Raw genomic sequence first — 23,340 nt, forward strand, 5'->3', positions numbered from 1 at the left:
GCGGGCGGGCGGGCAGCCACCCCGGGTGCCAGTACCGAGCCTGGCATGGGGTCACCGGCGCGGCAGGCGCTGCTCCTCCCCGGCGGGCTCCGGTGCCGCCCCCAGGCCCGGGACCCTGGTGAGGGGAGCCGGGAGCTGCGTCTGGGCCCGTGGGCACGCAGGGCTGAGCGCTGTCCTGAGCTCTGTCCGGGTGCCCTGGCAGTGGCCTCGTGCTGCCGGCTCAGGAGCCTTCTCAGGAGCCGGCTGCCGCTCTTGGGCAGGCCGTGCGGGGCACTGGCCTCTGCGCTGCTCGGTCCCTGCTGCGTCCTGATCCTCCCTGCTGGAGGGACTGGACCTGGGGCGCTTCGCGGGAGCTTACACGCAGTCTCCAGAGACGGCGCGTCGGCTGCGTCCGGCTCCATCCTGCCTCTGGCTTGGGCAGGGGCACCGTGGAAGGAGCTCTTGCATGGGCCAGGCACGTGGGGCCGTGCAGTCCTTGCCTAGTTATGCACAGTCCGGGTCCTGTGCTGGGGCCTCCAGCTGCACAGGGTGCGGGGAAGCGCTGCGCTGCGCTGGGCACGCACCCTCCTGCTTGTGCTGGTCTTGCCAGTGGCTGCTGCTCGTGCGGGGAAGGGCAGGGGAGGTCCCCGTGGCGCTGGCCTGGTGCATTCGGGGCACGAGCCATGCCCAAGAGAAGCAGGCAGGGAAGAAACCGCGGCTTCCTGGACTGGGGCACCGGGGACCCCAGCAAGGAAGCCCTAGCTAGGTCTCCCGTCCCAGTCCTGGCAGCCGGATGGGAAGGGCTGGCCCCGGGAAAGCTGGGCCTGCCCTGGGCACCACTTTGGGGCACTGGGATGAACTGCATCACAGGCGCGTGTCCTGCTGAGGGCGGGGTGTGGAGGGGGCAGGTCCCACGGGAGCTGCCGGCTCTGACATGGCTGTCCCGACAGGTGGGGAAGATGACCAGCAGTGACCCCGACCGGCCCCAGTTCCTGTTCGTGAAGGCGCTGGCCAGCCGGGGCCGCGCAGAGGCCGTGACACAGCAGATGGGCTACCACCCGCAGTACCTGGACAGCTTCCTCAAGACACAGCACTACCTGCTGCACATGGACGGCCCGCTGCCCTTCGCCTGCCGGCACTACATCGCCATCATGGTGCGTCCCCGGGCAGTGCCCTGCCGCCTGCCTGGCCGTGACCTGCTGGGTGCATGGGCAGCGCCTGGGGCTTGCACCCAGTTGCAGCTGGGGTGGAGCCTCGTGCTGCTGCTGGCTGCGTGGCAGGCACAGGCCTCAGCCTGGGCATCCTCAGCGGGGTGCTGAGGCTCGGACTGGCTCTTGCAGGCAGCTGCCCGGCACCAGTGCCACTACCTGGTGAATCTGCACGTGCTGCAGTTCCTGCGCATGGGGGGGGACGCCCAGTGGCTGCAGGGCCTGGCCTTCACCCCCCCCAAGCTCCGCAACCTTAATGAGATCAACAAGATCCTGGCGCACCGGCCCTGGCTGGTCAGCAAGGAGCACATCGAGGTGAGCAGCGGGTGGGGAAGGGCAGGCGGGGAAGCCTGGGGGGAGGCGGTGGCCATGCCCTGCTGTGGCGTCAGTCTGTCCGTGTGCCCCCTGCCCCTGCAGAAGCTTCTGAAGATCAGTGAGCAGAGCTGGTCTCTGGCCGAGCTGGTCCATGCCGTGGTGCTCCTGGCGCACTGCCACGCGCTGGCCAGCTTCGTCTTCGGGTGCGGCTGCGGGCAGGACGAGCGGCCGGATGGCTGGGCTGTGCCAGCACCCACCTCACCCGGGAACCAGTGCTTCTGCGAGGCTGGCAGTGGCAATGGCTGTAGCCAGGAGCTGTTGCGCATCAACCGCAAGCGGGTGAGCCCTGGGCAGCCCCCTGCACCCACCCCACCCATGACCATGCCAGGGGACTGGGTATCCATGGAGCTGCGCTGATTCCACTCTGTCTCCCCCCGCGCAGTCCCTGGACTCCTGCGTGGAGCTGGGGTCGCTGCGGGACCGTGCCCAGAAGATTCACCCAGAGGCCGAGGGCAGGGAGGAGACGAGGCTGCCCCAGCCAGACAGGGAGGAAGGTGAGAGAGGGCAGGCCAGAGCCCAGCAGCAGGGAATCCCGGGAGCAGCCCAGGGGTGCAGGCCCCTGCCTGCCCCCCACAGCAGGGAGGGCTCAGTTGCTGCAAACCCCACGTGCTGGAAGCCCCCGAGAACAGGCTGGGCACAGGCCCGCGCCAGTGCGACACCTCCACGGCCCAGTGCTCTGGGAGCCGCAGGCTCTGCTTCTGTCCAGCGGCAGTGGAGGGTGGGGAGGTCGCTGCAGCCTGGCCCGGCAGCAGCTCCATCCCAATGTGCCTGGGTCTCTGTCTCCCTCAGACTTGCACGGGGAAGCTGTCAGCACCGCAGACCTCTCCTGCTACCTGCAGGACCCCGACTTCGCGTACCAGGACTTTGCCCGGCGCGACGAGGATCACACACAGATCTTCAGAGTCCAGGTGAGCGCTGGGACAGGGAGGGCTGTGCGCGCCAGCAGGAGGTGGCATCAGGCCCTGGGCCGTGCAGCAGTTGCCAGAAAGGCCTCCCAGTGTCACAGGGTTGGGTAAGGAGTGAGTTGGAGTGACCGGCTCTGGTGCTGGAGTCCTGCTCCTGGGCCCTGCAGGCCAGAGCCACTTGCCAGCGGCAGAACCAGGCTGCTGTGTCCAGGCACCTCCCTGAAGGCAGCAGCAGCTGCTGGGGGTGGGAAGGCTCCCGGGCTGCGGGGAGCTGGAGCTGGAGCTGGAGCAGGAGCAGGTGGGCCCTGGCCAGGGTCTCCCTGGGGCTGACGCATGGCACTTGGGGGCAGGACTACTCCTGGGAGGACCATGGCTTCTCGCTGGTGAACAGGCTCTACTCCGACATCGGGCACCTCCTGGATGAGAAGTTCCGCACCGTGGACGGGCTGCGCGGCAGTGTCATGGCCAAGCGGCAGGGCTGCGAGCCCTCGGCCTTTAAGCGCGGCATCTGGAACTACATTCACTGCATGTTCGGGATCAGGTAGCCTGGCCCGGCCCTGCCCTCCCCAGATTGAGGGGAGGGAGGGGGTCCACGGTTTGGGGAACAAGCCTGGGCATGATGATGTGCTGCAGGAGTCTGGCCTGATTCCTGGGGCCAGCAAAGCCCTGCCCAGATCTCAGGGACAGGCTTGGAGCATGATCAGGCTTGCCCGGAGCTGGCTGGTGAAGCAGCTGGGCACCCCATTGCTCTCCCCACACAGGGGTCACTCCGCTGCATCAGCATCACGAGCGTAAGTGGGTGGCACCAGCTGCTGGTAGCACCTCTAACAACTGCTGCTGCCCCCAGCTCACACCGCTCGTGCCCCAGGGTAAGGGCGTTTGCCCTGTGTGACCGTGGCATCCGGGGCTGGGCAGGAGCTGCCTCTGACGTACCCCGGCTTCCTGCAGGTACGACGACTACGACTATGCCGAAGTGAACCAGCTCCTGGAGCGGGCGCTCAAGGCGTACATCAAAACTGTGACGTGCTACCCCGAGAAGACAAACCCTGAGACGTTTGACCGCTTCTGGAAGCAGTTCAAGCACAGTGAGAAGGTGCGGGCAGGGGGGAGCACACGCAACCTTGGCCAGCAAACACCATCTCTGGGCAGCAGGGCTGGCTCCTTGCCTCACCACCACCACTTCCGTGGGGCAAGCGGTGTGTGGCCCAGCCCTTGGCCACACAGCCCTCCAGCGGGCAGGAGCTTCCTGGCATCAGGGACCCAAGAAACATTTGGATGTTTACCTTGCTAAGATCTTTTGACCCCAGCTGACTTCCTGCCTCTGGGGCAGGAGGCTGGACCCGATGATCTTACAAGGTCCCTTCCAACCCAAATGTCTGTGCAGTCTATGAAGATGCTGGCCTGGCACCAAAGCTTCCTGGGGAAGGTCGTGGATGCTGGAGCAGGCTGGGGGGAGCTGCAGTCCAGGGCATGTGGTTGGGGTCACCTGCTGCTGGGGTTCAGGCTGTCTTGCCTCCACAGGTCCACGTGAACCTGCTCATCCTGGAAGCCCGGATGCAGGCGGAGCTGCTGTATGCGCTGCGCGCCATCACCCAGTACATGATCTAGCTGGACCGGCGCCCACCCGCGCAAATGGCTGGCCAGCGCGGGGCAGGGCACACTGTCTGCTCCGGTTACCAGACTGACTTTCCTTTTCCCTGTGGGCCACAGTGCGTGGCCCGTGATGTGCAATGACCAAGCTGTAAGGAGAGTCCCGGCTGCGGCAGGGAGGGCTGCCAAAGCTGCACCCCATCCTCCAGGGCTGCTGGAGCCAGTTCCGACGGGCAGCAACAGGCCAGGCCGAGAGCCAGGCCCTCCCACTGTGCTGATCTGGTGCCTCCCTGGCGACGAAGCTTCTTCCTGCGGAACATCGTGGGCATGGGGCCAGGCGGTGGGCACGCTGCGGCCAGTGGCAGGGGAGAGGCTGGCTCCAATCTGCTTCGGGGAGCTCAGCCCCTCCCAAGCCTTGGGCTGGGCGGCAGGCCGCCCCCTCCCTCCCCTGCCAGTGCAGCCCCCTGCCCTCACTCCTGTGCCAAACCCTTCTTGGGGCAGAGGGAGCTGCTGGCCAGGCCTACTCCACACTGAGCCCGTGGCTGGGGAGCGGCTGGCACTGCCCCGTCCCAGGGCAGGCAGGGAGGGTGGCTGCGGTTCCCAGTGGAGGCTGCAGCAGGGGAGAAACTGAGGGTCCCTTCTGCAGGTTTCTGCTGCACTTCCTTGGTGCTGAGAGGCAGAGGGCGAGTGCAGGATCAGGGAGGGCACATTCTCCTGGGAGCTGGGCCTGGGCCTGGGCCTGGCTGGCTGCTCAGTGCCAGTGTGAGGCCTGCTCCTGCCTGGATGAGCCCTGAGAACTGAGGCAAGTGGGACCACCAGCCAGGGGCGGTGCAGGGCAGCCCAGAGCTGTCCAGCCCCTCTGCCACAGACATGTCCCCTCTTCGGTCAGGTGCTGCTCTGGGCCCCCAGCTTGGCTCCAGGGGCACTGGCCAGGTCCTGCCCCTGGAGTGTGAGGGAGGGCGGCAAGGCCCACCTGCGCGCTGCTTCAGTCAACCTGTTTACTGCGTACGTGAGTGAAGAAAACTGCGTGTCTGGAAGCTACAGAAAAAGCCTATTTTTGCTATAAATATCATTATGTTTGACATGGGCTGTGGCCTTGCTGCCTTCTTGGGGCAGTTTGGCCCCTCTACTTGGTGCCAGGGGGCTAGGGCATAGCAGCCACTTACCTGCAGCAGCTCCAGGCTGGCCTCGGCCTGGTCTGCCAGCATTCACTCACCTGGCTGGAGCCCAGTGCCCTTCCTGCCCCAGACAGCCCTGGCTGGTCCCTGCAGCAGCTGGAGCAGGCATAGTCCGGCAGTTTCCTGGCTGACAAAGCAGGCAAGAGCACCACCCCCCCAGACATGAGCCAGCAAGCCTGGTGCAGCAGGAAACACCTGCTCTCGGCCCGTGTGCACACAGAGATGGAGAGCGCTGCAGGATCCGGTCCCCTCTCATCCTACTTTATGGCCGTCAGCTCGGGCACTGCGTAGATTAGGCTGGTGCTGGTCTGTGCCCAGTTGGGCCTTGCCCAGAGCCAGGGGGCTGACACGTGTGGGCAGAGCCACAGCAGGTCTCTGGGCCCAGGGCAAGTGCTCCCTACCCCGTCCAGCCCCAGCTGCTAGTTGCCTACTTTCCTGAGCTGGGACCAGACAGATGGGCACAGGGAGGATGGTGCGCTGCTGCCCTGTAGGGCAGGGGTACATGGCTTGCCACACCCCAGCCCTCCCCAGAAGGCAGTGCCAGGGCTGCTTGCCAGGTCCTGGCTTTACCAGCAGTCTCCTGGCCTACACATGCTGCCAGCTACAGCAAGGCGTGACAGGGCAGCTGGCTCTCCCAGTCAAGGTGATGGACACCACATCCCCTCTGCAGCTGCGTTGGTCCACGGAGTGACAGCTTGTGCTCTGGGGCAGCAGCATGGTGGATTCAACCCTGGCTCCAGGCCTATACTTGGGTCCGGTGCTCTTGGCAGGGCCTGGCCAGCTTGGGAGAGTCTTGTTCCAGTGCCCAGAACAAGCATCAACTGCACAGGAACATCCAGGACTGAACAGGCCATCACCTCCTGCAGGGACCTGCCATTGGCCTCAGGAGCCTGCCCTGCCTGCCATGGGGGGAGCTACACATCCCACTTTTGCAGGAAGCAACGGCCTCCCCCTGTGTGCACCCTGGGGGTTGTGTTACAGCACCTCCAGCCCTGCTGCCCCCCCCCCAGGAGCTGCAGCCGCAGGGCCCAATGCCAGACCCTCCCCCCGCCAGCAATGTCACTGGTTAGCAGGGGTCTCCCATTCAAAGCACCTGGGAAGGCCACCGTCTGGGTCAGACTGCCCAGTGGCTGGGACAGAGGGCAGCTGCTCCCCAGAGCCGGGGTCCAGCTCCCAAACCACAGCTTGCTCTTGGCCATGGGACAAAGCTTGGATGCAGAGGCCCCAGGTGAGGTGCTAGAGGGAAGGCAGGTCTCCACATACCCTCAGGCATCAGGCACAACAGGTCTGCTGGCTCTGGCAAGTCCCCAGGCGGTCCAGGCCAGTCTTTCTCCAGTGCTCAAGAACAGCAGCGCGACTCTGCAGCAGTGCACATGGGACCACCTGCTCCAAGGACTCCTGGATGACCCTGAACTGCAATGAGGCTTGGGCTGAGGCAGGATGCTGTGGCCTCATCAACTCACAACACCAAGCGACCCCATCAGCAGTGGGACAGGGCACGGTTCTCGGCCTGGATCATGCCATGCGGCCATGAGACCCCCTGCCCACCAGCCACAAATGAAACATTTCCTTCTCCCATCTTGCTCTTCCTTATCTTACACTCCACGACCCCGGGGTTTTCCTCTCCCCTCTCATGCAGCATTTATTTCATGTGCCGATACGTTCCCCCACAGCTCACCTCCCTTCTAAGCTGGTGACCCCAGTGCTTGCAGTCCCCTGGTGCAAGCTCCCCTTAGCTAGGCTGCACAGCCCCTCACCTGCAATATGCTTGCCTTCCTAGAGACGCCACAACCCCTGATGCCTGCAACACCCTGCCAAGGGCCCATGACCAGGGAGGTGGTTTCCCCGTAGGCCCCCGTCTGCACCAGGTACTTCTACTCACTGCTTACCCCACAGCCAGGTTCTCTTTTCCTTTGCTGACATTTCTGAGCCCAAATACACAAGCAGGATGCAGCCCCAGCAAATGGCAGCTGCTGTGTACAGCCCCTCTCTGCTCCTACCACTGCATTTCCCCTGTTAATGCAAGCTGTGCCAGGGGACAGGGCCACAGCGCACAGGGGCTGCTGGCAGGTTGTGTCATGGGAAGGCTGACTGGATAAGCACCTCTTGAGCTCCAACAGGGTAAAGCCCCTGGAGATGCAGACACACACAGGAGCTACTGGAGCATGGCCTGGTGGGGGGAAGGCAATGGATAGCCCTGGCTGCAGGCTGGAAGCTGCGTTGGGCACAAACACACGGGACATGGAGCAGAGGATTACAGGTTTATTTGTCAGACGTTCCTGCCCTAGTCTAGCATGTTCTACAGCCTTGTAGCACCGGTGGTAACAAAGCGCCGCGACATTCGGTTACACCGTGAGAGCAAACAAAGCTGGCGGGACAGGAGGAACTCTGAGGAATGGGCGGGTGAGAGACCTGTGCCAGCAAGTGCCATTAGCCCCACACCAGCAAGGAAAGCCAGCCAGGGCCCAGGGGATGGGGTGCGGGCTGTGCCACAGCAACAGCCAGTTCACAGGACCATCTCCCGACTTCCTGCCAGGACACTGGGCCCAGCCTCTGCCCCACCTAGAACTGCACCTGGAGACTGAGCACCAGCAAGGGGCCCCAGGCCTCATGGAGACATGTCTAGCACTGTGACCACCACCCTGCAGGAAGCAGCTTCCCCCTTACACCTCTCTGCTCCCTCAGCCCCATGGCAGCAGCTCTCTCAACCCCCACCATGGCCACAAGCGCAAAGACCGAGCCAGACTGCCTGGACTTTCTCCCCTGGGTTAGAATGCACTCAGTTCCAGAGAGGCCCTTGCTTCCTACAGCCCTGGGCACCGTGGGCAAGGGGTGGTGCTGGGCTGCCTTGCTTGGGGGACCTCCCCACCCATGGGGAGTCATGTCTCCTAGCTGACATCAGACTTGCAAAGCGTCCCCCCACAGCCGAATGAGGACAGGACCCCAAGACATCTGCACTCTGGCCCCTGGCTTGGGTCCAACCCCACACTGCCCCATGATCAGGAAGAAGTGCTTGAGGCTCAGGCCCCAGCTGCTGTGGCCACTAGCAGGGCATGCCAGCTGTCCCAGGCCCCCTCCAGCCACCCCCACCCAGCAGCATTCCAGCAGCACTATAAATAAGCAACTAAATAAGAAAACAAAGGAGCGTGACCTAAATAAGAGCTTTCTAGGCATTTCCTTTGGAACAGCTGATTAGCACGACCTATTCCAGCATGCACATCACTGAGGGCTGCACCCAGGCTCCAGAACGCTCCCCTGCTGTCGCAATGGCTTGGCCGCTGCTCTACACGCAAGCTGGGACAAAGGGGTGCTATGCACTTCCACATATCCATGGGACCTCAACCAACTTTGGCTGCTCCTCTCCTGTGAGACACGGGCCACTGATGGCCCCAGGCAGCTGCCCCCACACCCAGATCAACCCAGGTGCACGCAAAGGCCATGGGTTGGACTCCCACAAGCTCTGCAGACAGACGGCGCACAGTTGGCATGGTGCGGGCACCATGTTCCACACCACCGGGCTTGGAGTAATCAGTGCCCCACCAGAGCCCACCCTGGCTAAGGTGGAGGAAACGCACAGCTGGACAGTACAACTCCTCATGTCTGGAGTTCCCCCCAGCCCCCTCCAGAGCCACTGCCCCCCTTCCCCACCCCACACCAAAGCACAGGGGCAGTGTGGGATCAAGCTGCACCCTCACCTCCTCTTCCTTTCCACCCACCGTGGACCTATCCCAGTCTGCCCATCTCTTCCTGCCAGCACAGGAGGCAGGTGGCCTGGCTGCATCATCAGCTTGGTGGTGCAGAGCCTGCGTCCTTACTCTCCATTTCCCTGCAGCATTACCCCAAGGAGGTGACAAGCAAACCCTGAACAATCCTCTGCCCCAGAAACCCAGGCCCTCTGCTAACACAGGTGTAGGAACATGTCTTGGGGAGGTGTCTGCGCCGTGCCAGATGTGACAGCACTGCCAGCCCTCAGTGGAGCAGCCTGGAGATCATTTTTTGGCCCTCAGTGGAGCAGCCTGGAGATTGGTTTTTGGACTGTGGAAGGGGGCAGTGCCAGCAGCCAACCCTAGAGCATCTGCAACTTGGCGGCACTTCCACTGCCTCTGGGAAAGGGAGCATTCAGGGCTCTGGTGCAAAGCTCTCCTCTCCAGCACTGCTGCAGGGAGGGAAAGCGAGGGCCCTGCTAGGGATGGGCCAGACACACAAGTCCACGGGCACATACTGGCAGCCCCCTGGGGGAACCTGAGCGCCAGAGGCTGAGGCCCACCCCGAGCTGTACACATGGTGGCCTGGGCCCACAGGGCAGTTGGGCACCACAACGCTCCTGCACAAGGATTGGGCCAGGCTGAGAGGCTGGAAGCAGACACTGTAGACCTGGCTACTCATGGCCTAGCCTGCACTACATCTGGCATGCTGGTACAAGCAACACCATAGAACCCACTTGCCTTTGCAACTAGGGCCTCAGCTGCTGGCTTGCCCAGAGGACAGGTGCCAGCAGGAAGGGATCCCCATTCACCAGCTGTTCTAGCTGCAGGTTCGGGGCAGCTGCCCAGGGGCCAGGCCTGCATCCCACAAGGGGATACAGTCAGGGGCACATGGACAGGTTCTGCAGATGAACCCAAGTGTGGAGTGCAGATGGCACCAGTATGCAGTTTCTGGACTGCCACCTCAGCACCTCGTGCTGGAGAAGGTAGAGGCAGCCGGTTGGAGGGGCCTCGTCTCAGGCACCTGACCATACTGTGCTGCTCTGGTCCCCAGGAGTACCAGAGGGGCCCCTGAAAGTGCACACAGCAGACGAGAAGGGAATGCGGAACAACCTCACAGCACCTCCTGGTGGGAGCACCCATTAGCTACACACCAAAGGAGGTCACCGACTGTCCCCACGAACAAGCTTGATAGACCCAGCAAAGAAACACCCCCCTCCACTCCTGCCACTGCACCACCCAAAGTCCAATGGGAAGCCATTGGATAGTACACCTCATCCCTCTGGCTCCTCAGCTCCTTCCCCCACATGCACAAGGACAAGATGGGGCACAGCCCTGTCACATCCCAGAGATCTGCCTAGGAGGTGAGCATGGGCAAGCAGGAGCACAACTTCAGCAACACGAGGAGAAAGCAATGGGAACCACAACAACCAGGCCACAAGCACAGCACGGGACATCGGTGAGGGTGAGGGGCCTGGCCTAGCCCAGCCCTCCTCATCAGTGGGGCAGGGAACCTAAGCCTGAGACCTCAGCTGCCGCCCTGCTACTCTAGGGCTTAATCCCCACCAAGGCTCAGCCAAGCACACAAGTTTAGGAAAGGCTAAGGTGCAAGTGACCAAGCACCCCAAGAGGCTGGCCTGCTGCAGCCACATTCAGAGCATGTCTATGGGTACCTGGCAACTCCCACATGCACTGCGGCAACCTGCCACCCTCACCTTCCACTGCATGCTCAGCTGTGGCCCAGCCACGGCAGGCTTGTCTCCATCCCCCTGTAGTGTTCATCTAATATCCATGGGATAAAGCATGTTTTTACCCAATAATTGCATGGTTCCTCAGTTAAAGAGAGAGAGAGAGAGAGAGAGAGAGAGAGAGAGAGAGAGTGTGTGTGTGTGTGTTTAAAAAGGTTTAGAAAAGCTTCTAATCAATCTGCAGGCAGTTTTGCACATGGATCACAAGTAATGTACAACCCCCACCCCCCCAGGCGGTTCCAGACAGCATGGGCCTGCCAGTTCCTTTCCACCCAGTTACACACATGATCAAATGTCAAAAGTGTGTTCTCAGCACAGCTCTGAAAGGCAAATCTGCAGTCGGCCCCTTCCATGAGGGAGAGAGATGGCCAACGTGCCTAATGGAGACACTTATATTGGCCTAAAATTTGTCATAGAAAGCCCCCAGATTAGTAAAAAAATATGTCATCTATAGAAAATGCCCTTCTGAAAAGCAACCAGGGCTCTGTTAAGGCCACACCCAGACTTCAAATTCTGGCTGCTGTAACAAGGCAGCCCAGGAACAGACTCAAGATGTTTGGTGTTCCAGCAGTGACTATTAGCACCCATGTGTCTACTTTGCAGCAGCCTGCTGCACCGGCACAGCGCTGAGGACAGAGCAACTTCTCTAGACCACGCTACTCATTCAATAGGGGCCAGTTGGCACAGTGAAAATAAACTGGCATGCCTCAATTCTCCACAGGTGCACAATGGAGAGCACCCCTCCCTGCAGGGCCCTGTCCCTTCCAAAGCACAACAGGGTGCAGAGGGAAGTGGGTCATGCCGAAGCAATTTCCAACACATCCAACATGCCCTTTTCCCACCCTGCAGCACCTTCCAATTTCTCTGCAAGTCTATGGGGTACCAAGTGTGGGCCAGTGGCTGAGGGAAGAGTCCAGTTACTCCACCCCAGAGGCAAGGTGAGGACAGAGTAGGCCCCACTGACAGGTGCTGGGAGACCTGCCACCGTGGCAGAGTTAAGGCAGTCACTGGTATGTGCCTCCAGCGAACCCCACCTTCTGCATGGGAAACGTTGCAGTCTGGCACAAAGGCCTCCAGCCAAGGTTCTTCACAGGACTCCTCTTCTGCAGAAGGTCCAGGGCAGGGGCAGGATTTTGGGAGAAGTGGCACATGACAGGATTTGCTAGAACTCTTCCTGTTGCCCCTGGCACCCAGCAGGCAGCCCTTTCTGCCTGGGGCAGTGCGCAGGAATGCGTCTCCAATGCGTTCCATTCTTTTCAGACTCTGCTGGGGGTGGGAAGCGAAGTCAGAACCCAACAGTCAAACCCTGAAGGACACTAGGAAGAAGAGCAAAGCAAGTGGTTAGTTCTGGGCCTGAGGGAGCCTCTGGGCACACATCTGAGAACAACGGTCAGGAAAATGGAGCAGCAGGCAGCGTGAGATTGACTCATCCAGAGACCCACACATTCCAAGGATACTTGGCAGGGCAAAAGCCCACCCAGCTGCCCTCTCCACACTGGGGGCAGAAGGAGGAAAGGGAAAGAGCCTGCCTGACTGCCTTCTCCACATGGGCAAGTGCAAGACAAGATGACAAAAGAGCCACCTGGGGTCTTGTGCTTGCAAAGGAGCAGGAGGAAGAGGCCCCATGGCAGGGTAGACTTATGGGAGAATGCTCCTGAGGGAGGCAGCAGGAAGAGGGAAACTGCTGTTCCATCAGGCAGCACCAAGACAAAGTACAGGTGGAGAAGCCTGCTGGGCTGCGAACAAGCTGGCAGGCACCAGGGCACTGGACAGAGCCTGCTCAGCTACACCAAGCAGCCTTCTTTGCACATGATACAAGTAAGTGGATGTGTTTGATTGCGTATTCCTCATTAAGTCTTACAGGAAACGCTTCCTCAAGCACCACTCACCAGAGTGCCAGCCTGCTGGCAGCCATGGGAGCAGAGGCAGCTCAGGAGAGTGAGCCACACACCTCCACTGTGTGCTTGGGACTCCTTTGAGCCACAGGAGCCAGTGGTGCGGGGAGAACTCAAAGACTGGCAGAACTCTGCCAGGCAGGGAGAACCGCTACACAGAGGGACAAGAGACTTCCCCTGGTGGCTGCAGACCGCTCCAGGGAATCCAAACCCAGCCTGTGTACAAACAACAAGGAGAGAAGTGCAGACCAGCAGGGAGGGGCCATGAGCAGGACTTGATGGGGCAGGAGATGTACAAAGGGGCTGGGGCCAGTCAGTCTGCACAAAGCCTTGCTTCGGAGCTTTAAATCAGTGGTGCTCAAACTCCGATTCATGGAGCTGTGTCCTCTGGCCCATGGGGCTCCCCACAGGTCTCTAATCTGGTGGAAGGGGAGCAGTGGCAGCATTAATGCTGTTTGCTTGCTGCCAAATGTCCAGACCTGCAAGAGATCGGTCACATTCCTGCATTCTCATCTTCCTATCTCACAGCACTGGATGTTTGCTCGCAGCTGGGGAGCAGCTCAGCAGGAAGATGCGCTCCCACCCAGGCACACTGTGCTCAGGGTTCACCTACCTCTTCCCCTTGTCTGCACTCACTCTCCACTTTTTCTTTGTACCGTCTTTCCTGCTGCAACTCCCAACCCTTCCCTTCTCTCCTGTTCCATCTGCTGAAGGTATCAGTGATGGAACAATGTGCATTCTAGAGCTAATACCCCAGCATGATAGAGGGAGGGACAGGATCACATACCTCTCAGACTTTTGCAGAATTGGAACATGAGTGGGACTAGCTCTGACACCACTCCTTGCCTACAGTGTCACCTTCCCCTCACAGGAGGGTTCTGCATTTGTACTCAGGGTTAGGCTGCTGTCTGAAGGTAGCTGCCTCTAGTAACAAAGGGCTCTCTCCATGAATCCAATCATTACCGTGCTTCATTGAGACAGTTGACAGCATGGCAATTACATGCCATCCACCCCTAACCCCATCTCATCTGGGGCCAGCCCAGCACTATTCTCAGGAACAGGGTCCTGGCACTTTGTGCCTACACTTCACCAGTCAGGGAAAAGGGAATGGAATATTCAAGCTGGTGCAGCATGCTGTGCCCCTACAAAGCAAGAAGGGGAGCTCACCTACCTTTTTGTACTCCTGAAGTTAACTTGGTACCCAAGTATGGTTGGAGGCCTGCGAGGTGCTGGGGTAGCTGGGAGTAGACAGAATGGGTTCAAAGTTAAAGTCCAAGCCCTCTCCATCCATGAGGTCACTGTTGATTATGTAATCCATGTCACATTCAAGGTTCTCCATGTACATGTCAAGGTCCAGGTCGGTGGGCAGCCTGTCCTGGGTCGCTCCCAAGGGGGCAGGGCTACCAGAAGGGAGAAGTGGTGGAGTGCCCAGCTGGGTTAGCTGGGCAGCAGCCTTCAAAGTTGCCAAGTTGGCTGTGGTCTCAGGACATGCCACCATGGGAAGTGTGGATGTCAGAGCACCAGCACCAGACTCTGGCTGTTGCTCTGAAGGCTTTCCTCGTGGGTTGACCGGGCCCATCTTGTTCTGGGTGGCCTGTCCACCTAGAAGCAGGAGAGTTGGGTTGTTCAGCCTGCTTCCGGTCTGAGGGAGTATTGGATCCACCTGAGTCATCATCACATCACTGGGAGGTGGAGAGTTGGATGTCAGGAGAGCTTCCAGGGTCTGAGGGCCGGAGAAGCGGCTCACAGGACTCTGCAGAGATACATCAACAGGGTTAAACAGAGAGTTGCCAAAAGTAGAGGCCGGGCCAACTGTATTCTGAGTCCGTAGAGAGAAACTGGAATCTCTTTGGATCGGACCACTTGAGACAGACTGCTGGGTGGGCAGCATGGAAGAACTGGGTGACGTCAAGTTTAACCCATCGATGAGTTCGAGCTCCTCAGTCACGGTGGGCGGGACGTTGCTGGATGCACTGGAGAACACTAGAGATGGAAGAAGCTCCTCGTCCGGGAGATCGTCCCGCTCGGGCAGGATAGGAGAGCGCCTGGTACTAGTGGTGCTCGCATTGGAGCTGGTTCGAGGCCGGAAACTGGTCCATACATCAGAGTCCTCATTACTCCTTGCGGGGCTTCCAGGCCACTTTGGGAACTGGGAGCTAGGACTGTCAGCAGTAGTCTCTGGAGCTGTTTGCAGTGAGGCCTTCTTCTTGCCTCTGACCTTGGCCAGTTTGGTGCTGTTGTCCATGGAGGCAGCTCTCCTCCTCGGAGCCTTCCCACTTTTGCCACCTTCTGGATTAAGCATCCACCAAGAACTCTTCCCCGTGGCTTCATTATGCACTTTAATGAACTTGCTGTGCAGGGAGAGGTTGTGTCTGATGGAGTTCTGAAAGAAAGGACAGTGTCAGCAGCATTTGCACTCACAGCCCCATCCTTCCCTACAGGAGTCTGGCATTCAATCATTGGTCTGCCAGGAACCCAGGTGGAGCTCTAAGGGCACCCCTAGCTGCCTGCAGCTACAGCAGAATACACCAGCCCTCTGCTATAACCACATAACCAGGCCCTTGGAACAGAGCTAGCAGTGCTCCTCTTATCCCTTTCATCACCCCACCTCCCAGCACGGCTCCTTCTCTTTCCTCCCAGTTATAGGTCAACCTCCTCAGATGCCTCCTAGCCAGGCTGGGTTCTGGGAAAGTTCTGCCCCATGCACAAATCTCCCCTCAGCCCCCTGCTGCACCCCAAAGTGAGGCAGACATAGGACCAAACACAACAGAGGACCATACTGCAAGGGGCAGGACCCCACTCTCCTCCAAGACTTGGCCTCTACCCAGAGCAGCCTTCCCAGAAGCTCAGCAGTTGCTCATGCTTCACAATCATGATGATCCACAGGCTGAAGTTCTATCCTAAGCAAACTCTGACCGACCAGACTCTGCATCAATGTTCTGGATTTAAGGTATAGCTCGACATTACAGTTATATTGGTTTAAGCTGCTTAGATACAACAAGGTTTGGGTGTTTTGCATGCTCCTATGCTGGTATAAATATATCTTCGCTGTTGGAAATTTAAGTCTGGAGCTACAAACAGACATTACATTTGTCCCAGGATAAATCCTAAAAAAGTTTCCCTGATGAGAGGAAGTATTTGTTTATCCAGGGATATTACAAAGTACATCCATACAATTATCCTGGGATTGCATTGCTTAGTTAATGGCAATGCTACATTCAACTGCTCACTAAACCCAATTAGAAGGGTGACGCGTGTACACACAAATTCCAGGATATTTTAATTCTGGGCTAAAACAGGCACAACTTATCCAGGGACAAATGTAATGTCTCTTCCTAGCTTGAATGAGACAGATTTAAAAGTTACAGCTGTTTTACTCCTATAGTAAGACAGATGGAGCTGACAGACAGAATGGATAGACCAGCTGGGTGCCCTGAGTGGCAAAGTACCCTCTCCACTTCTGAAAACCACACCCCACCAAAGGCTCTGGGCAATCCCCCCCGGCAGCCAGGAAGTGACCTGCCCATAGGACACTGGGGAAGCACAGAGGAACTCAGAGCTCAGTGCAGGGTTCTGGTGGGGGGCAGGAGCATTTGCTTTGAGGTGGGTGCTCCCCACTGGCTATCAGTAGGGTGCAAGCTCACTGTTACTAACTGGCCACGCTAGGCAAGTAGCAAGATTAAAGCAGGTCCCTCGTGCTGTGTCACCTCCTAGACATGACGTCTCCAGTGCCTACCCCAGCTCTCTAGACATAGAAACCTGAATGACCGACACCTGCAGAGGACAGTGCAAAGGTGGCAGAGGCAACCACAGCTCAGGGATTTCCCACTCTAAAGCACTGAAAAGAACGTGAAGGCTGTGACACTGCATGAATCCACATGTTGTTGTACAAGACAGACAACTCTGTCTGTAGCTGGGACTGACATGTGCCCCAGTCAGGCTCTGAACCCTGGGACTTCACAGCACAGCACCCCCCTTGAGTACACGAGCAGACAGATCAACCACAAGAATGGGTGGCAGGATGGGGCAATTCCAGATGCAAGAGTAGTTTCATTTCTCAAGCAGAGAGCCATGAGACCACACAGCTGAAACCCAGGGCTGCCACAGTAGATCTGAGGTCCGTCCCAGCAGGACAGCGCATTCGACACTGAGCGTCTGGGGCGAAGTCAGGGTTACGAAGGGCACAGAACCGTCACCAGCCAAAAGCAGCAAGCCCACACTCAGCAGGCCTTTCCCCAAGTCAGTGCACTGTAATTAGGGAGGAGGAGAGACTGTGCCCAGTCTGAAGCAGCTGTACAGCTCTGCAGCGAGGCATGCCCTGTGCTAATGAAGCATTCGGGGACAAGCCAAGAACAAGTTGTACAGAGCAAGACAAACAGGGAACAGTTATCTGCGCAGCTCTGTACTTGCCTAGCTCTGAACTGGGACTGGCAAGAGCAGCTCCTAACTCCAGGATCTTTCTCCTGGGAAATCCCAAATTCTTGCTGCAAACAGGTGTCCCTGCTCCAGAGGCACGGCTCTAATGTGCTACCCAGGAGCCCTCTCCCCCAGGACAGGCACAGCAGCTACGGGATTCACCATGATGCTGTGCCTGATGATCTTGCCTGCTGTAGGGGAGAGCAACAGGAATTTTAAGTGCTTCCCAAAAAGCCAGTGAGGCTGGGCAGGCACCGACCACTGGGACGGACAGCACCAGCCTCTCAGGGGCAGTCTAGGCTCTGCCCTCCTTCCAGAGAAGCAGCTTCTTCCACAAGCAAAGTAGGAGACACAGAAGCGACACCAACATCTCTGCACCAGTGCTGCTCACAGCGGTGGGAAAGCACTCCCTCCCAGATGGTCTCAAGAGATACTGGCTTGTTCTGTACTTGCAAATCTGTCCCCTCCCTCCATTACTTCCCCACCCACTTGCCTTTCTCCCACCCCACAAGCCTGCCCTAACCAGCTTCCACTACCCAGTCCCCTTATAAGTTACATCTCTCAATGTCTTTCATCTTAGTCCCCTCCTCCAAGCCATGAGGAGGGGTGAAAAGCTGTCAGCCAGCCAAATCAGCATGGAAGAACATGTCCTCTTGAGTTTTTTCACTGCCCCCTGCCCTATGGCAGGCAAGAATCAGTCATGTGGGTTTTGTTGATTACTACCTCCAAGTTATCCATCTAGGCAGCAGGTTCACTGGAGCAGCCAGCCCTGCTCCCGCCTCCAGCTCGTATAAACAATGCATTTGGAAATGCAGGAGACAGGAGAACAAAATCCCAGCAACTTAGCCCAGGACAGCTGCAAGAGACAGAAATAGATGTACCACTTCCTGCAACAGAGCTCTTCAGCCATGCCTCATTCCTTTAGAAAACACCTTTTAGCAGCATGACACACAACACTGTTCACCTGCAGACCCAAAAAGGCAACAACTACCTGAGTTCAAAGGCAGGTCTTGGAGTGCTGAGGACAGGGAATGGTGGCTGGCTGGGAGCCGGCCACTCTCTCCAGCTCTATCCATTAAACAACACTTCCAAGGTACAGCAAAAAGCAGGGCTGACTTCATGTAGAACATGCAGCGCTTCACTGTGTTGACAGGAAGGTTCAACAGGGACTTGGCTACACCCTGCACCTTAGAGCTGCTGGGCATTCAGACAGCCCAGGCTCTTATTGACAGAAGCCTCAAGCCAGAGCAAGGCCCCTTCCGCCTTGGGTGCCAGTGATTCCCGGCTGCCTGAATGGGCTCAAGCCCTGGCTGAGGCACCTTCTTCCACCCTAACCCCAACGTATAAATCCGGGCTCAAAGTCAGCCAAAATTAAGCTTTGCTCAGCACATAAGCAGCATTTAAGTTTCCATTTCCTTCGGCTATATGACTATGTTCCTTCGGTCTTGTGTGAGCTATGCCTCAGTGGGTGGAGGCTGAGAAGCATTTCTAGCTTGTTCCCAACGAGGCCATGAAACTAGCATCATCAGAGGTCAGAACTGAACATGCAGGCAAAGTCCTCCCACCAAGAGATGCCCCCACGCTGGAGCAAACCAACTCCTGTCCAAGCCCTTTCTACTACCTTGGGCCTTGACCAGCACTCCCTAGAAGCAGTGCTATTTTACCAGCCTGACTTGGCAGCTCAGGAACCTGATGAACAAGGCTGCACGAAGCCTTTTTACTGCACAGTATGAACACGTTCACGGCCCAGGACAATTGTTCTCCCTCAACACCCTGCGCTAACAGAAGATATCCGGTTAATGCTCAGCAGGCTGAGGGAGCTTTCCAGCTGTACCAAGGTAAACCTACATCTTACGTTCACCAAACTGGAAGTCACTTGTAAGGGTGCCCTGCACAACTGACACCCCAGCTCTCATCTACAGCAGGAAACTGTAGAGGAAGAAGCAGGTTTCCTTTCAGAAAGGAGCACCAGATGGCCACAGGAAAGCCAAGCTGCCCAGCCCTCTGACACAAGGGCAGGCACACACCGGTCTTCCTTCACATCAGCCACTCTTCGTTCTAAGAGGGGCAAGTCTCTCCTCCCACTTCACAGGGGCTTAGACACTATGGGGATGGAAGCCAGCTCCAGTCACGGGCACTGGGCACAACATTATGACAGCCTACCTCCCAGGTCACCTGGGAACCCAGTTACCAGCTACCACCTACCTCAGGTTATACAGTGCAATGCATGCTTGCAGGACTGAATGTGACACTTCATAGTAAGATGCTGACCAATAACAGCCACAAGTCACTAAAACAGTGATCCTCAGACACGGTGCCAGAGCATCCTTTTCAGGGGGCCACACCAGAGTAGCACTGTTAAATGTGCAAACACCTACCTACATGAGATTCAGAAGAAACCCAGAGATTTCTATCAGGAAACCACAGTATCAAAAATATTCTGACCTCCTGCAGTCAGAGCTAATTGCAGCAAAAGAATTGCTCTATTATTCTTCTGTAGTCAAAAAAAGAGTGAAAGCCAGGAGCCTGTATGTTCCAAGCAGGGCTCAAGTCTAACAGGGCTGAGAACTGCTGCAGTAAGTATCACAGATTTCATAGACATTTGGGCTGGAAGGGACCCTGGAGGATCATAGTCCAGCCCCCTGCCCCAGGGGCAGAAAGTCAGCAGGGATCGTAGGATCCCAGCAAGATAAGCATCCAAATGCGTCTTGAAGGTGTTCAAAGTGGGTGCGTGAACCACCTCTAGTGGCAGTCTATTCCAAACCATGGGGGCTCAGACAGTAAAGAAGTTCTTCCTTATGTCCAGCCTGAATCGGTCGCGGCGGAGTTTGCGACCGTTCAATCTTGTCATCCCTTGGGAGTATAAGAGCCACCTACCCATCTTCCCAGGATCTCACCTCAGGCAGGGGTGCATCCAGTGATTTTTATTTTACAAAAAAAATCTCAAATATCGCACTAGAGCATTAAGATCAACCCATCTGGATTGGCAGCTCAGGAGCATCAAACAATGCTTGGAACAGCTTGTCATTTGGACTCAGTTGGTCTATGACAACAGCAGCACACGGCGTCGTTTGGCTTTGCGCATAAGAAACAGGGTCCTTACTGACAAGGACTGAGCTATTCCACACGACAGGGAAGGGAAGAGGCCTGTTTCTTGCTCCCAGGGAAGTCTCTGAGCACTGTCAAAGTGTATTCTAGGACTATCAGGAAGCATCACAAAAGTCTTTCTAGGGGGAATACATTGAGTGTTTTGCCCAGGAATGACAGGACCCCCGCACCTCCCTGACCTCACCCATCTTGTGCACAGTGAAGGAGACAGCTCTCAGCAGCCTCACACCCCTGCCATGGAGTCCCTCAAGGGTGCTTCTACTGAATAGAGAATAGTCTTATCCAAGGGCCTTAATCCTGATAAACCATCTGCAGCCAGAAAAACTGATTCCCAGACTATAAAGCAGCTTGTAAAGTGCTGAGGAGAGAACTAGAGAACTCCACCGACACCCACCCTGCTGGAACGCTCCTACCTTTTCACCTCAGTTAATTCTTAACATTAGAGCTGGATTATTGTAGAGACAAGGCAAACTGCACAGCCAGCAAATCCGTCTCATTTTAAAGCCACTCAAGAGCAAGGAGTACCTCCTCCCTCCCCCAAAAAGCTTATATTCACCAGAATTCACACGAGTTACACCCTCACCGCATGCAACATCTATAATTGCTCTTAACTGTACAGTGCCATAAAACAGCTACTAAGGGATTATGATGTAACAATGAAAGATTATGAAGTGTTATCATTATTACGCAGGCTAAATTAAAAAAAAAATCAACTTTTACTTTAAGAATAAAAAATGTACTTTAAATTGGAAACTGAGAGCCAATGTTACAGCCAAGATTTAATAAGCTATTAAATAAAAGTATTTTAGCAGCATAGTTCTGCCCAACCTTTAAAGGAAATGACTGAACTTACCAAAGTTTTTGGCTGAGCACCTTGACCAGTGTTGGTTAAAAGTGCCTACACAGCTCTACCAGCAGCGGCCTTGTCTGTTGCCCCAGAGGACACTTTCCGTCATTTAGTTTATTCAATCAGTTCTGTTCAATACCAAGTTTAGAAGTGCAAAAAGTAGTAACATATGTTTATTTCACCCTATGAACAGCAAGGTAACAAGACCCAGAGATTGACTTGTTCTAAAAATCTGAAGGACATATGACCTGATCAATCACCCAACTGCCACTAATATTTCCTTGGTTTAATTGCTTAACTGTAAATGCTAAACATGCTTTGATAAATTTACTCTTCCAACGTTTGTGAAGAGTTATTTGAATTTCACCTGCCTCTAAACACAGCTAGACAGATCACCTAGTAAACGAGAAAAATGCCATTCGCCATAGTCTAGCAATAAATAAGAACCTGAGCAACTGTAAGTTCAACAATTACTAGCTGAGCAAAATGCAGTTACAGCCTGCCCCCCAGGTCACTGCACTACACAAGACTAACTCTCTCTTTAGGAGAATGCGCCCAAAGGGTACAAGCTCCAGCCAAGATTCAAACCGATGATTTCAATCAGTCCAAGCTGTGGTCACCCACAACTCCCCCAGGAAGTTTCTGCTTTGACCCTGCTGGAGTCCAGACCAGTAAGAAGCCCATCTGAATTGGCTTATTCACAGGCAGCAGTGCTGGAAAGGGAGTTGCCTCCAAGATCCACAGCGGCAATGCCAGGGCAGCAAGGAGACCTCTGCTCGTTCCCAGACCCCTTCACATGACACGCATGAATCTGTCTGCCACCCCACTAACACAGCCTGCTTCTCTTGTAGGATTCCATTACCTAACGAGTGGCTGAAGTCATGATTTTTCATTAGACTTCAATCTCCCCGGTACCTTAAGTGGAAGTGTTGCCAGCCACCTCCAAATAGAGCAGTGGAACAGCTACTGAGGGCCCACTCTCGGCCCTATACACCAGGGCAGCACACGCCTTGTACAAGACTTCAAAATGCCTTGTCTCATGTTACTCCGTCTGCAAGCTTCACCTATTTACTCCAAGACTTGGATGCAGCTGGCTGAAGAGGTTGCACTGCAGATGTTTCTCTTTCACAATTAGTCAGAGGCCAAGAAAATTGCTTTAAAGTTACATCTGGCGGAGAACTTGATGGGACTCTGCTCCATACAAAATCCTGTTGGTCACTGCCTACAGAACATGCAGACACTCTTTGTCCAATGGGCAACGCCGAGAGCAGGGAATCACCATCAGCTCCACTGCTATTAGCCAAAATGACTGCACGTAGTTTGCTGCAGTCAGGGGTAAGTCAGGACACCCTGCCTTTACTACGGGGGCTGGAAAACTTCCCTTCAGATAAACCCAAGCTACCCGAGGGAGAGGAAACATGTCCAGGTGTGCACAGCAACACATGCTGGCCAAACCTCCCATAACAGCTATGTGCCAATTTGATTCTGCTGGGATTGAAAACACTCACAGGGGGAATTCCTGGTTTTCAGTCAAGCTACTTGGCCTCTCCAGCCAGCCACTGTGCACCTGGGGAAGGGGACAAACAGAACAGCACAACGGCACCAACTGCATGGGAAAGAGTTTAGACCTGCTCCACACGCCACCAGGAGCACAGTTGCAAGATCCTGCTCTTCCCTGCAGCGGTAAGAGCTGCCTCATCCTCTCCAGGGCTCGTCCGCGCCTATCCACAGGGTATCTGAGCAGGCACAACCAGCCACAAGGCCCCACAGAACGGCAAACCTCTCGCCGCTGCCCTGGCTCCTGAGGAAGCCGCTGAGGCAGGCCATGCCTTGGGCACAACCGTCTGTCGGCCCGGCCTGGCTGTGCCAGAGCTCAGAGCTCAGAGCAGGGGCTGCTGTGGGCAGCACAAGCACTGCAAACCCACACCACACCTGGTGCAGCTGTGCCCATCTGTTGCAGGACGAGATACGCCATCTGACCGCAAACAAGCACCAGTCCTAAGCGCCCAGGGAGCACAGGCGCCGAGCGCTGGGGACTCGCCCCGTAATGCTGACCCCGTCCGGTCCCAGGCCCTGCTTCCAGCACGGCCGGCCAGGCTGCACCCTGGGAAGGGCTCCAGTGTGGTACAGCCCCAGGCGGGGAGCCCCGGTGTGGGGCGGGGGCAGCCTGCTTGCCTGCTGTACCTTCCAGCCAGCCGAGCTGTTGCTGTCGCCCTTGTCCTTGAAGTAGGGCACGGAGCGCACCATCCACTCGTAGATCTGCGCCAGCGTGAGGCGTTTGTCGGGCGCGCTGTCGATGGCCTGGCTGATCAGCTCGGCGTACGACTGGTTGCCCCACGCGTTGCGGCGGGAGCCGCCCTTGCGCGCCGCCCGCGCCGCCTCGGCCC

At 57.0% G+C, this 23,340-nt stretch overlaps 2 protein-coding genes across 2 annotated transcripts; one reads left to right on the forward strand and one right to left on the reverse strand.

The window, feature by feature from the left end:
* Window positions 1-682: 682 nt before the first annotated feature.
* On the forward strand, window positions 683-5,144 carry LOC109300563 (sestrin-3-like). The gene is made up of 8 exons (XM_019521248.1): window positions 683-1,133; window positions 1,320-1,502; window positions 1,605-1,841; window positions 1,945-2,056; window positions 2,352-2,470; window positions 2,818-3,008; window positions 3,416-3,560; window positions 3,989-5,144. Exons 1-8 carry the CDS (start codon window positions 834-836, stop codon window positions 4,073-4,075), a joined length of 1,374 nt encoding a protein of 457 aa, XP_019376793.1. The 5' UTR covers window positions 683-833; the 3' UTR covers window positions 4,076-5,144.
* A 5,674-nt stretch (window positions 5,145-10,818) lies between these two features.
* FOXO4 (forkhead box O4) lies at window positions 10,819-23,338 on the reverse strand (the record flags this gene model as incomplete). Its single annotated transcript, XM_019521007.1, has 3 exons — window positions 10,819-12,003; window positions 13,754-14,965; window positions 23,138-23,338. Coding segments are annotated over 2 exons (1,395 nt in total), but the record flags the coding sequence as incomplete, so codon positions are not given.
* Between the last annotated feature and the right edge of the window lie 2 nt (window positions 23,339-23,340).

The sequence above is a fragment of the Gavialis gangeticus genome, unplaced genomic scaffold (genome assembly GCF_001723915.1).
Source record: "Gavialis gangeticus isolate Ggan-Ray unplaced genomic scaffold, GavGan_comp1, whole genome shotgun sequence".
NCBI classification, from domain to species: domain Eukaryota; kingdom Metazoa; phylum Chordata; order Crocodylia; family Gavialidae; genus Gavialis; species Gavialis gangeticus.